The 14125-nt window shown below is 40.5% G+C and overlaps 1 protein-coding gene across 1 annotated transcript in view; it reads right to left on the reverse strand.

Annotated features, from left to right (window-relative positions):
• Nucleotides 1–2394: 2394 nt before the first annotated feature.
• The window catches only part of LOC124260087 (receptor-type tyrosine-protein phosphatase T-like), a 205708-nt gene continuing 193977 nt past the window's right edge, over nt 2395–14125 (reverse strand). Inside the window, 4 exon segments of the mRNA XM_046694336.1 lie at nt 2395–4990; nt 5770–5905; nt 11364–11521; nt 12540–12671. Of these exon segments, the coding sequence (XP_046550292.1) occupies nt 4916–4990; nt 5770–5905; nt 11364–11521; nt 12540–12671 (501 nt within the window). The 3' untranslated portion in view covers nt 2395–4915.

Raw genomic sequence — 14125 nt, forward strand, 5'->3', positions numbered from 1 at the left:
TTAAAGGGCACGCACGTGGTGCAAAACGTACACATATCATAGCTCGCCATAGCTCGCGAGCGAGCAAAACGCACGTTTTCTATACCAAAAATGGGCGAATTCAATCCCTATGAGGAAAATTCGGTGGAATGACCCGTTTTCTTTGTTTATAGGGGTGTCCTGAACCTGAACCCGCGGTCTTCAGCGTGAAAGAGCGAACGCTTCAACAACTAGCCCACCGCCTCGTCTCCATAATGAATTAATGTTCCTGTTGAAATAGTAATATTTACCTCTTTTCACGGACTGCCTTTGTCAAAATCACAATATTTTCTCAAGGCTGGTGCCTACCTGCATTAAGTATTCCGTTTTTATACTAGTTAACAATTATAGAATCAACTCTGCATAGGCGGATCCAGAGTGAGTGCAGGTGTGCGCACCCCTCCTGTTGTCCTGAAAGTTTGTTCAATGACCATTGCAACTCGGGTGAAAATGAAGTGTTTCTACCTCATGTCTTAATATCGTTGAGCATGCAGAGTGTACATTGGTGAATATGTATCTCTTAAATGATGTGCGGTTTTTGTTTAATTATAAATGTCGGATGTGCTGATGGAAGGTATTTTGGAATACCACTCACTGTAGGCTTTGGGGGCCCTTTTCTGGTACGCGGGGCGCTTGGGTTTGGCTTATAGTTAAAGCGTTCACGCGAAGACCCTGGTTCGATTCCCGTTGTGTGTACAGTCTCTGGAGCCCAGTTCTGGTGTTCGCTGTCGTGATTTTGTTGGAATATTTCTTTGATAAAAAATAAAATTCTTTTTCTACCAAATAAGACAGACTGACTGAGTTTTAGTTTTACGCCGCTTTTAGCAATATTCCAGCAACATCACGGCGGGGGACACCAGAAATGGGCTTAACACATTGTGCCCATGTGGGGAATCGAACCCGGGTCTTCGGCGTGACGAGCCAACGCTTTAACCACTAGGCTACCCCACCGCCCCTACCAAATAAGAGCATTTGCTTATCAACAATGGTTTTGTCTAAAGAAATAATTAATCCGCTACGCATCGACATTTGTGCAGGATGTTTTCTCCTCCTTAAAAGTGAGCCACAGCGTGGTTGTATGCCGCTTTAAGCAATCACGACCCGAGGCACCCATATGGGCTATCACCAGTGTTAGACAATACTGTCAGTGTTTGCCCTAACCCCGAAAAGCTGCATGCAATAAGGACCCAGAACCATTACAATTTGTTGGTCTTGATCAGAATTTGTGGGTCTTGGATCAGAATAAGTAGGCCCTATATTTTAGCTACAATATACGTAATTCCCAGCAAACACAGCCACAAGGACTTGTAGAAAACAAAAGCTGTGGGTCCGAGTGGTTTTCAGTCAGCTTTGGACCTGAGGAAAGACGTTAATTTCGAACGCTGAATGCTGTTACAGTAATTGTCAAAGAGTTCAATCACAAATGTACTCACACTTCTTGATCATTCCGAGAAACCACAAACGAAGCCATTACATCTGAAGAGATGATGATACTCTCACCATGTGTGAAACAATATGGTTGACACATTGCATCGTGACTTCTCCAGCCACATGTTCACTTCCATACTTGCCGCGCTTTCCATACGTTGCACGAGCGTTGGGGAAATGTCATACTTTCTTCCAACTACTCGTGTTTAATGAGTTACTATGTATCAATACGTTTGACGCTTTATCATACAGGCTGTTATGTAATTTGGAAACATCCTTTTAAACATTTTAGAACATTTATTCAGGTTTACTGGAAGAAAATGTCGGGAAATATTTTAAGTTTTCTGTGTTAAACATGGTTTTAATGGATTGTTGTTAGGAAGACATATTTTATCACAGGCTACGTGACACTCAGCCACAAAACTGAACAGGTGTTGGAGAGTTACCTCTACGAGTTATAACAATATTGTATTTCCCTCAAAACAGACCATATTGTATGGTCTCTGCTCAAAAGTAAGATATAATGTGGGCGGATTTGTTAAGGTGACACTGTAGAACGTTTCTATCAAGAATACGTCAAAAGTATTGTTGATATGGCCGAGTACCAGAGTACGTGAGCAATGGGCTTCACACATTGTGCCCATGTTGGGAATCGAACCTGGGTCTTCAGCGTGACGAGCGAGCGCTTTAACTATTAGGCTACCCGCCATTTCGCGACCCCAGAAAAGCCAGAATCAAAGTAAAATACAAACAGTTGTTTGATGTGTGTAGTAGTGATTGTCAATGTCAGCTAAAAAGGCCTACTTATGTCAGTCACTATGTGGCTGTAATACAAGTTTAACTCACTCTTCTGAGGTCACGGTTCGAACTTCGAATCCCGTGTATTCGTACTCCGTTTCACCATAATGATACTTGCAGCAGTTACCTCCCCTTGACCACAAGACACGGTTTCAGGACAGGTACATTTATTTTAATATTGAAACATGTCATGGGAAGTAACAGGCGATTAGGATTTGATAAAATAGTCAGCCTATATTCATATATCATGGCTGATTAATATCAATATACAGATACAAGAGACTAGTACATTTAATGATCACATTTATACACTATAAGAAACTCACGTCAAATAATAACCTATACAGTACACTTCACAGAGGCAGTACATGAGTTGACTAGAGCATCGATCGTCAGCAGTTTCACGTCTCATGCAAGTTTGGGATATTTGACGATTAATGATATACAGATATACTGTACATTTTGGCGGATTAAATAAGTATTTTCTCACAAAAACGCGTTTGTGATGTCAATACTTCATAGCATACACATTTCCATCCTCGGTTCTCAAGGCTTTATTATATCTCCATTTGGTTGTGATACATACCCTGGGCACTTCATGTCGGAGTGAGTGCGGCGTTAAACAACAACCAACAAATAATGTCGGAGTGACTTCACTGTGTTCCTTTCTCCTATCCCACACTTGGCACAGAAATTAGCTCGCTCATTAGAGCAATTTGATTGCTCAAATTATCTATAATAAGCATCGTGATCTATCGCAGTGAACGAGTCCATGGTGTGTATCCTAATACAGTGGAGATATAATTCCCATGACAGCCGAGGATGGTACATTTAAAATATAATTCATTATTATATTTTAATTAAGCGTGTACTAAAAAATGTGTTGATTAAATAGCACTTACGGTTTCAACATTGTAAAGGATATTGAAGACAGGTACGATACTCTCTTCAATACAAAGGATATTTTTCACTCCGTTTAAACAGAAATCCATTTCCTTCAAATGAATTGAAAGTTTCGTTTTTGCATCACACAAATTTGTTTTAACTTCATCAAATGCCATTTAAAGTTTTACATCATCGAAAGGATGATACGAATGAATAAATTAATGACTTGGTAAATATCCCGATTGACTACAAATGAAGCACTTTTTCTATGTCTAACAATCCCAGAAGCCCCATGGCATTGGCCCAACACACCCATACCTTCATTCGGACATTCGGAACAAGTCGACATACTCCGGAAACGTTCATAGTGAACACAACGAGGTTATCAGATTGTTTGAGTTTCCCGTACATCTGAACAATTTCTCATATGTGAAATAAGCTGGCAATACACAACGTCAGATGTGACATTTAAAGACGGTTCTGTTCGTCATATTTTTAATGTTCGTCTAGGTTAAATAATACAAACAAATCGTCATGAAATTGGTGAAGTTATGCGTGATGTTCTTGCGAAATAAAACTAATGGAAGAAAGCCGGTTAGGAAATCTCGACTATTTTCTTCATGTGAAAGAGGTGCTGCACGAAATGATCCGAATGAGGTTCGCTTCACAAACGCTGTTGACATAACACTGGATACTACAGCAAAGCCAAGGGAAGTAACCGCGATTTTTTTTATATCTTCGGCACTGGCAACATGGTTATGTACAGTTTCTTGGATTTCATTCAGTTAATTGATCTACACAGCTCTACTGCCCATCTCATACAAGCAAACTATCACAAACACACGTCCAGAAAATAGGATTCATAACAGATGGTGGTTGACTAACGACTACTTTTCACTGTAGGCTCGATCCTCTGTTGGATCCTCACTGAACCGAGGGTGTCACAACCATTTCTCTTGCAAGGATGTTGTCTTGAAATATACTATTTTCCTCAGCACCAATCAGTGTCCAGTTTCGTTTTCATTCATCACTTCAAACGTTTTCCACGATTCATGAAAAATACTGTGTTGTAATCGAGCTGACACACTGTCAGATTGTCTTGGTTCAATGGTGTCATCACAACTAATTATTAGTTCAGACAAAGTCATGAGGCGTCATATATAAGGAACAGTTTTAAGTGTAGTCATGGAGACTAATAAATGGGCATCCGTGACTTTCGTTCACTTTTCTTCCGTTCGGCTTACGGCTCATGTTAGGTGTATGGAAAGACTGTTGATATTTATTTGTAGAAATAGTATGCAAGGATTCTTTGCTGTGAGTTAATGTTAATGTTAACTCTGACAAAAATGCCATATGGTTAACTCCAAGGTATCTGCCTGGAAATTGTTGTAATTTTCTGTAAAATTATTATTTGTGATGTATTGAATGAACATAGCACCGTAGAAAGGGTAACCAGACAGTCTACGCCTTGGCTAATATACTCTCTTTGGATTGAACTTTGAATACTCTACATCTCTTTCGAGGTAGAGAGTAAAGCCTCGTTTTCATATTCACTCGCCCGGATGTGAAGAGACGGCGTCCATGAACACGACCTAAACTTCTGACGCAGAGCAAAATTTTTAGACCACACTGTGTCTTTCAAACGGGCAACAATATTTGGACGGTTCCCTCAAACCAAAAGATTTACATTTTTCTTCCCGTTCACAGACTCCGATAACTGAACAAATCCTCTGCGCAGATGCATAGACCGCTGGCTATGTTAGTGACTTCCGGTTTGGCAGTGACGTCATGAGAGAACGGAGGAAGTTTCCGGAGATGTGAGGAAGTCCAGGACGATCTCATGGCAGAATTTGTATTGTTCCTGAAAATAAATGAAAGTAAATATTAACTTCATCAGCAAGGCAAAAGGCAAAACAGCTACGACAATTATACGAATTGATCACTGACAACATGCTGACGAAGCCAGAATTATGATCGCGGCGAACCGTTTTGAAAATACGTGTCCAAGGGACGCAACTCTTACAGCAACTTGTGGCGCCTTGGACGAACTGAGATATCTATCCCATACTACCAAATAATCTGTTCGTCTGTCATATTGAAACAAATGCCTACTTAGAACCTTGTGGGTCAGATTTTGTAAATTTCACAGGTTTTAAATTTATTTCATAACGTTCACCACCTGTTCGGAGGGTTGGCCAGGCAGATGTTTCTAATGATGCTTTTGTCAGAAGTTTCATGAGCACGTCGATGTATGGAGCTTCCTATAGGCAGTCCCTGTTATGTAACCTCCTTTACCTATCTTCTCTCTAGTTGGTTGATCATATCCACAGCAGTATCAATTATGTAAAAGTGAGTGAGGGAGTGAGTTTAGTTTTACGCCGCACTCAGCAATATTCCAGCTATATGGCGGCGGTCTGTAAATAATCGAGTCTGGACCAGACAATCCAGTGATCAACATCATAAACATCGATCTGCGCAATTGGAACCGATGACATGTGTCAACCAACTCAGCGAGCCTGACCACCCGATCCCGTTAGTCGCCTCTTACGACAAGCATGGGTTGCTGAAGACCTATTCTACCCCGGATCTTCACGGGTCTAATTATGTAAAAGGTAAAGTATCAGCCGGCACGGTACTCACCATGTTGTCAATGAGCTGCGTTCTGTTGAGACGAAGCTGCTTTACTGCCTGGAAGACATCGACTTCCTTGTCTTTCTTCACTCTCTCTAGGATGCAGCTCACGGCACAGAACAGCCCAGCTCGACTAGCGCCGTTCCTGAAAATATCATCCTCGTCAGTCAGGGGAATAGTAATCTGTCTTAACTACACGCTGTACTGGTGTGCAGAATATTCCTACGTTTCATGGTAGTCGTACTGAACGTGGTGTATTCTAATGTGGTGTATTCCAATGTGGTGTACATGACGCGATGTTTTAAGGGCGAACATTTTGTCCACCTTCACTAAGATTCAACAGGATAATGCGTCCCCAGCAAACCATCATTGTTTTCAGCCATTATGAGAATTGTGTGGTCACAATGACCAAAAATCAGGCATGATTTATCTGTAATAACCAAGACGTTATGTTCTGCACTATTGAGTTACGCGAGTTAACACCAGCTTTAACATACTTTTGCTATTTGGGACTGAAAGACAATGCCAATTTTTGACTATTTCAATTTCCCGAATGCGAAGAATGACGCAAAAGAAAATAATCACAAGTGGCAAAAAAGTTAATACAACGGTTCGTAAGGACATCGTTGGGAGGCCAACATTGTAAGATCGAATATTTTTCGATTCACCACTTTAAGAAAGAAGACAGCAGCAATTTAGTCTCTTTTCCAACACATCTTCATAAAAACATCAATCATGTTCACAGGATGATATCATATCAACAGGTCGGTCATTAACAGGAATGAATGTGATATCTGAACCCAGATCAGCGGATCAAGGGCCAGTTCCACAAAGGGATCGTGGAAGGTCAATGCTAATGCATTGGAGTAACGATCGTCTTAGCGCTAAGACCGCTTTGTGGAACGGGTCCTAGGGAGCTAACGAACATTACTCTACATTAAGTCGAATAGAACTTCCCTCAGCGTAAACATATGGAGGCTTGTCAGATGAGATGATCCTACATTCTCGTTCTTCAAACTCTTAATCAATTTGTGAAATATAGAAAATACTACATCACATTCATATTCTGATCAAGTATCATATCTGGTGACTCAATACCCTTATTCATCACAGTCACTCTGAATCATTTTACTCCGTAATGTCATCCTGTGGTATTTCATGAACACAAATATGTTGATTTTCTAACACAAAGAGCTTAAACATCTTAACATCTTGCAACACGCACGCATCGCTAGGCATAAAGTTCAGTGACTCAATACGGCCCAGCTGGTTCAAATCTCTGACTGAAAATATTAAAACTCCATGATTCAATACTGAATCTTTATATTCATCCTAGGATAATGATTGGCCTCCCTTAGTTCAAAATAATCACCGTTTGTTACATGTCATATTTTATATAAATTGTTGGTAATCCTTCATCGCTGCGTGAGTCACGTGAAAGAAGCGTCCAGCACTGTCCTGAATGCCAACAGTCCTTGCTGATTTACTGCATGGGGAGGGGGGCAGTTAATATAGATCAACTAAAACACTTACGCCATCTTTCCGTGATTTTCCTGCAGCGTATGAAAAGCTTGAATCTTGCAAATGATTTGTTCGTGCCATAATATCCTATTCGATACATTATGTTTTCGGAATAATCGTAAAAGTTGTATGTGGAGTTGCAAAACACACGTAATGTTGCGACTGTGACTCGTATACGTTTACGTGAACGTAGCATACGAATCTGTTTGAACGGACCTTGCGGAATAGGGATGTCTAACTCGTTTACTATTACGTGAACATCGTAGCGTACGGATCTCTTAAGTCGTCTACCTTAACGTGAACTTCGTAGCATACGAATCTGTTTGAACGGACCTTGCGGAATATGGATGTCTAACACGTTTACTTTTACGTGAACATCGTAGCGTACGGATCTCTTAAGTCATCTACCTTAACGTGAACTTCGTAGCATACGAATCTGTTTGAACTGACCTGGCGGTGTAGGGATGTCTTAATTCGTTCACTATTACGTGAAGACCGTAGCGTACGGATCTTTCAAGTGGTCTACTTTTACGTGAACATCGTCGCGTACGGATCTTTTGAATCGTCTACTTTTACGTGAACATCTTAGCGTACAAATCTCTTAAGTCGTCTACATTTACGTGAGCATCGTTGCGTACGGATCTCTTAAATCGTCTATTTTTACGTGAACATTGTAGCGTTCTCTTAGTGAACGGATCTCTTAGTGCTGCTCTGGTGTCGCTTTTGGGCTACGACTGCCCACCCCTACACTTTAACATGAAATTCATAGCCCTGCGATCTCTTGGACACTTGGTCCAGGTCAACAGAGCGATTTTACGGATACGGTTTTCGTACCTCTTCGTAGCGCACGGATCTCTTTGTACTGATCTGAGGTCGTTATAGGGCTCCGGCTGTCTTATCGCACGTACTCCACGATTTCTTTGTATTGAACATGGGTTTGGGCTTTTCTCCCTAACTAATTTAACACGCCATGAGAAACATAACCAAATAATGCTCAAAATTTTATTCTAATTTACAATATAACTGAACATGTCTCTGGATGATCAAATATTGATGGTTTTTTTTTCGTATTTTCCCCCCTGATTTTCAAATTCCCATTTTAACTTCAAGTTTGACCAGATCATACAAGCCAAGGAGTCACATTACTTATACATTTTTAGAGGCTGATACAACATCTGTCCACATGTTTGTACACAACGTATGTTTGCATGTTCATTTCCCTGGAGCTGAGAATGCAAAGCGCTGCGTTGATACTACTTCATGTTCTGGTAGCCCTGTTGTTGGAGGCTTGCGCTAAATTATTATCATTTAAAAATAAACATAAACACCATAATTATGAATTTAGTCACTTTAAATCAAAGGTTTCATTTCAGAATCTTCAATTAGAAATTAAGGTTTATTTTCGTAATTTTCTCAGAGAAATACGATCTATAATATGATGACTCAGAACCACATTTGAATCACTCGTCGTAACCTAACAAGACATTTCGCATCATTTAAAAAATATATTCATGATGAAACCACTTTGATGATCAAAATGGTTACCTCGGGATTTACTCAATGTTTTTGTTTTAACTATGAAGACCAAACACACTCAAAGCAAATGTGTCTCTTTAGTTTGACAAATAACGTGCCGAATTTCTCATTCATCACAAGTAATTTCCTCAATTTTGACAAATTTTGTAATTCCAAATTCAATCAGATGTGTTTAGGAATAAACCATCTCCTTAACTACAAGACACGTCGGAAATGGGTGACTTGCCACAACGCTTTTCAGTTTTGAATTACAAGAATTCCATCGCTTAATAACGAAGGAGGTTTTGTCAAAATTCTCAATCATAATTTAGATTGACGTGTATTTGAAAACTAAGCGTTGTCATAGGGACAGGTTAATGATAAAAAAACGCTCTTCTGGTCGATGTCAAAAGACACTTCTCGAAGTCATGTTCTATGCTGGTCAAAAAAAGATAAGGACAGCGTGATTCTCTCAAATTATTAGAGTTAATCTTTATAATCTATCACGCCAGTTACCAACAATCACCACAATACAAGCAGCACAATACTAAGTTCAGCACAATACTAAGTTCAGCACAATACTAAGTTCATGTTAACGAATAAAATTTAAGAACCCATTCCTGGAATTGCTTTGAATTTGACAAACATCCATTTCGAAGTTCATGCCATGGGAGAGAACTATTGTAATAAGAAGAACCGGTTGGTCCTTAACTATTTTGAGTAGTATATATATGTCAACCCTACTATCTGTACTAGGTTAACATGATAGCCATATTTGAGGAGAATGTTGCAGATTTACACAACTTAGGGTTTCTCAAGAGGTCAACACCCGAGTCCTGTATCATTTTGGGTTTCAAGTTGACATACCATGGTACAACTGGAAACTGTTAAATGCGCGCTCAACCCATCATCTCACTCATTCACTGAGACAACTCACTCTCAATATTTCAGGTAATCGCATCGATTTGCCATCTTATGTAGATGGAAACTGTTAAAGGTGTACTAAAGCGAACTCACTCTCTTACTGAGACACACCATTCTCAATATTCTAATTTGTAACTCTTAATCGCCTGCCCATCTGGTGCAATTAGAAACTGTTAAAATTGGGTTAAACGAATTCCACTCACTCACTCATTGAGACGAACCATAAAAATATTTTAACTATTGACATGTCATCCCCTGCCCATCTAGTATCTCTGAAAACTGTTAAAAAGCGTGTTAAACCCATCTCATTAACTCACTGAGACCAATTTCAATATTTCAATTTCATGGCATGACATCGCTTTGCCATCTTTTGTAAATGGAAACTGTTAAAAGGTGTGTTATACCCAACTCACTCACTCACAGAGACAAATCACTCTCATATTCTAATTCATGACGCGGACTGCCTCGCCATCTGACTGACTGACTGACTGAGTTTGGTTTTACGCCGCTTTTAGCAATATTCCAGCAACATCACGGCAGGGGACACCATAAATGGGCTTCACACATTGTGCCCATGTGGGGATTCGAACCCGGGTCTTCGGCGTGACGAGCCAACGCTTTAACCACTGGACTACCCCACCGCCCCCCTTGCCATCTGATGTAACGGGAACAAACGGAAGACTTCAAACATTTTTGGTCAAATTATATTTTCTTCCTAACAGATGGGATTTATGTTCCTACAAACAATATGAAGGACTGGCATTTTGCCCACTGATGTACAACGATTGACAGTTATACAAATCCGTGTCCATAGAATGTCCATATTCTGCCTCAGAATAAAGACCAGTCTTGGTGACGATAACACTGATATATCAGACTATATTGATGGGTGAAATAGTTGACACTGATGTCGATTGGTTATTCAAGACAGACATTGTCACAGACTATATCAATATGCTGCCTTCCAGACAACTGCCCACAGGCAGAACAAGTTCTGATTAGTTTGTCGAAATCCAGACAGGCTCTTGTAATGTCATACATTCGTAACTCCAAAAAACCCACACAATTCATTGACAGTTCCGTCTCGAGGACATTCAATATTCGTCCTACAGCAACTCGTTAACTTTGACCTTCACACGTCTAGCCCTAAATATACTATTTCCTTACAAATACTTGTATAAATACAATGTGCCGTGGTCTTTCATCAAATATAACATTCCTAACAACGTATCGAATTACCTTAACTATGACTATATTTTCTAATCTTGATATGATTTTATATACTCGTGAAGATATGTCAACTATTTTTAGGGAACGGCATTTGATTCGTCTCGAACAAATATACATATTTCGTGACAAATACTTTCAGGAACTATACCGGGAACATTTGATCTCAGCGCCGAGATGATTTATAACAGTTTCCTCACAACTAGTGTTGACAAAATTTGATTATAACCAAATCTGGAATCTTAATAGTGTGTGCGTAAGGTTTTACACTGCTTTTAGCAATATTCCAGCAATATCAGGACGGGGGACACCAGAAATGGTAAATGAACACATGTGGGGAATCGAAACTGGGGACAAGCGAACACCTTAACCACTACCCCACCGCCCCTTGAATCCTTAACATTCCTTTTACTCACATGCAGTGAATTGTTACTGGCTTGTTCTCATACTGGTGCTGCCATCTCTCAACCATGTCCAAGAGTTCCAGAAGGGCGATTTTGGAGCTGGGGACGTTCTGCCCCTCTGCCCATCGGTGGAAGTGGAATTGTCGGACAACCCGTGGGGGTTCAGACGGCTGCAAGAAATATGGGGGACGTTTACAAGAAGCAATCTTCATAAAACAAGACCGATCATTAAATGAAGAAGATATAATATAATAAACATATATAATATCCGACGTACATTCTAATTCTCCCCGTCGGTTTGTTCCAAATGAATTAATATTCACAATGCTACATTCCTCAACACCAAGTATATGTTTAAGTAAGGATGCTGTAATCATATGAGCGGTCAAAGCCGTATTTTAAACTTGCTTGTTTGTAGTTTAATGCTGCACTCAGCAATATTCCAGCTATGGGAGGCGGTCTGTAAATAATCGAGTCTGGACCACACAATCTTGTGATCAATCACGAACATCGATCTACGCAATTGGGATACGATGACATTTGCCAACCAACTCAGCGAGTCTGACCACCTGATCCCGTTAGTCGCCTCTTAAGACAAGCATGGGTTGCTGAAGACCAATTCCAAACCGGATCTTCACAAATAACGTATTAAAGAAGCCTTGAGACAACATGCATCAAATATGATACATATAGTTTCGAGATACATATAATTTCTCGTCGTTGGTTTGTTCCGAATAGATTAATATTGCTGGGCCCGTCTGTGTCAGAGTATGGAACGAAAATAATCATTGGTCCAAGACTACTTTGCGAGACGTGTTCCTGGATACGAATTTCAACTTCTATGTTTCCATCACTTTCCTTTTTAAATTCAAACATTTATCAAATTTAAAAACACCGATGTAGCAACTCAGAATTCAAAAACCAATATATTAAGATATACATGAGAAATATTTGTTTCATTAAATACTGTCATGGTATCGTCTGAAATTATTCAAAAGTAATATTTCAAAGTCAGGGGAGGATCCAGGAATTTTGAAAGGAGGGGGTTCAGGGGGGAATTTTGAAAGGAGGGGGTTCAGACCCCCTGAAACCCCCCCCCCATTGGCTCCGCCAACGCAAACAACAACCCCCAAAAAAAACCCCACCCCCACCCCCGCCAATGACAGTAGTCAAAGTTGTAAGACTTACTATCTGTGTATTGGTGATGGTGAAGTCCCTGACAGTAACCGCAGGGTCAGACTTAATCTCGGCCGTCGTCTCCACGATGAAGGGTCCGTAGTTGTTGCCGCAGGTGTCGAGAGTCCAGTACTGTTTGCACGTCTGAAATACAGAGCATCATGTTGTACGAGGCGACTTAACGGATCAGGTGGCCAGGCGATGTGATTGCTTGTCATCCTACCTCGATAATATCAGTAACTGGACTCTGTTATGACATATAAAGATGCTGCTACTACATTGTACTACCACTAACGCCACTTCAACAACAACAATAAGACAAAGTCATCAATATCCCCCGCAATGGCAAAATACTCTTCATGATTATGTCTACGAGTAATGATTATGTCAAATATTTAGGTGTGTATATAGAAAAGTGGAAGGGGAGTATTGAAAGGTTTTAAAGTTCTGCTCCAGAAAGGAGCACTATCACCAATTTCAGTCTATGTGAAACTTGTTGCCATGGAAATGCCAAAATATTTTATTCAGACAAGTTTGGTGAAGAAATAGTGAACGGTTTTAGAGTTCTGCTCCGGAAAAGAGCACTACCACCAATTTCAGGCTAAGTCAAACTTGTTGCCACGGAAACGCCCAAAAAAATTTATTCAGAATTCCAAAACTACCAAAAGGCACCAGTACACCACCAGATATATCTATGTGCCAAGTTTGGTAAAGAAATAGTGAACGGTTTTAGAGTTCTGCTCCGGAAAAGACAAATGTGCACGGACGGAGTTCATTTTAATTCCCCCCGCAAAACGCGTTGCGGGGGATAACAACAGCAACGGGTGCTGCTGCTGCTACTACTACTACCACCAACGCCAATGCTCCTTCATATAAACCTCCTCCTCCTTATCCTACTACTACTACCAATACTACTACTACTACCATTACCACTACCGCTGCCGCTGCTGCTGCTACTACTACTACTACTACTACTACTACTACTACTACTACAAAAACCAATTATATTACATGTAGCTTCAGTGTGAGAGAAGTGAGAGACTGGAGTTAAACGCACTCTGAACACTACTCTGTAGCAACACACCATGACATCTTAAAGTGGGACTATAATCGTATATTAACGTAAGTTCTAATTGTTCATCGTATTTGTGAAACCTACGAGGACCTATTGAGTAAACAGCATAATCGAATCAAGTTTGGGATCCGAACACCCGATCAACATATTTTGTACTAGGAATCAACTCTACAATAAAAGCGCCTCTGTTGTCTAGTGGCCAGCGCATCATCCACAGACAGCGGAAGGATGGAGGTTCTGAGCCCAGGTCCCTCATAACAAAAGACATTAAAAATGGTATTTGTTGTTGCCCTGCCTGGCGGCATTACAGGGACAAAACAAGCATTGTTTTGCCGAAAATCAGTTCACTGCGATTTCGTGACATATCGATGTTCCACTACACAGATGATGGTATAAGGCCTGTAAGTCTCGCGAGGCACTACTTCCGGTACCAAGCTGGTTCCCGGCTCTCTTTGCGCGCGATATGCGAGACGGGGCCCAGTTTACTTCCGGTACCAGCACGCACACACACACACACACACAA

Source organism: Haliotis rubra, unplaced genomic scaffold (genome assembly GCF_003918875.1).
Source record: "Haliotis rubra isolate DU_JTF1 unplaced genomic scaffold, ASM391887v1 Scf75, whole genome shotgun sequence".
Classification (NCBI taxonomy): Eukaryota; Metazoa; Mollusca; class Gastropoda; order Lepetellida; family Haliotidae; genus Haliotis; species Haliotis rubra.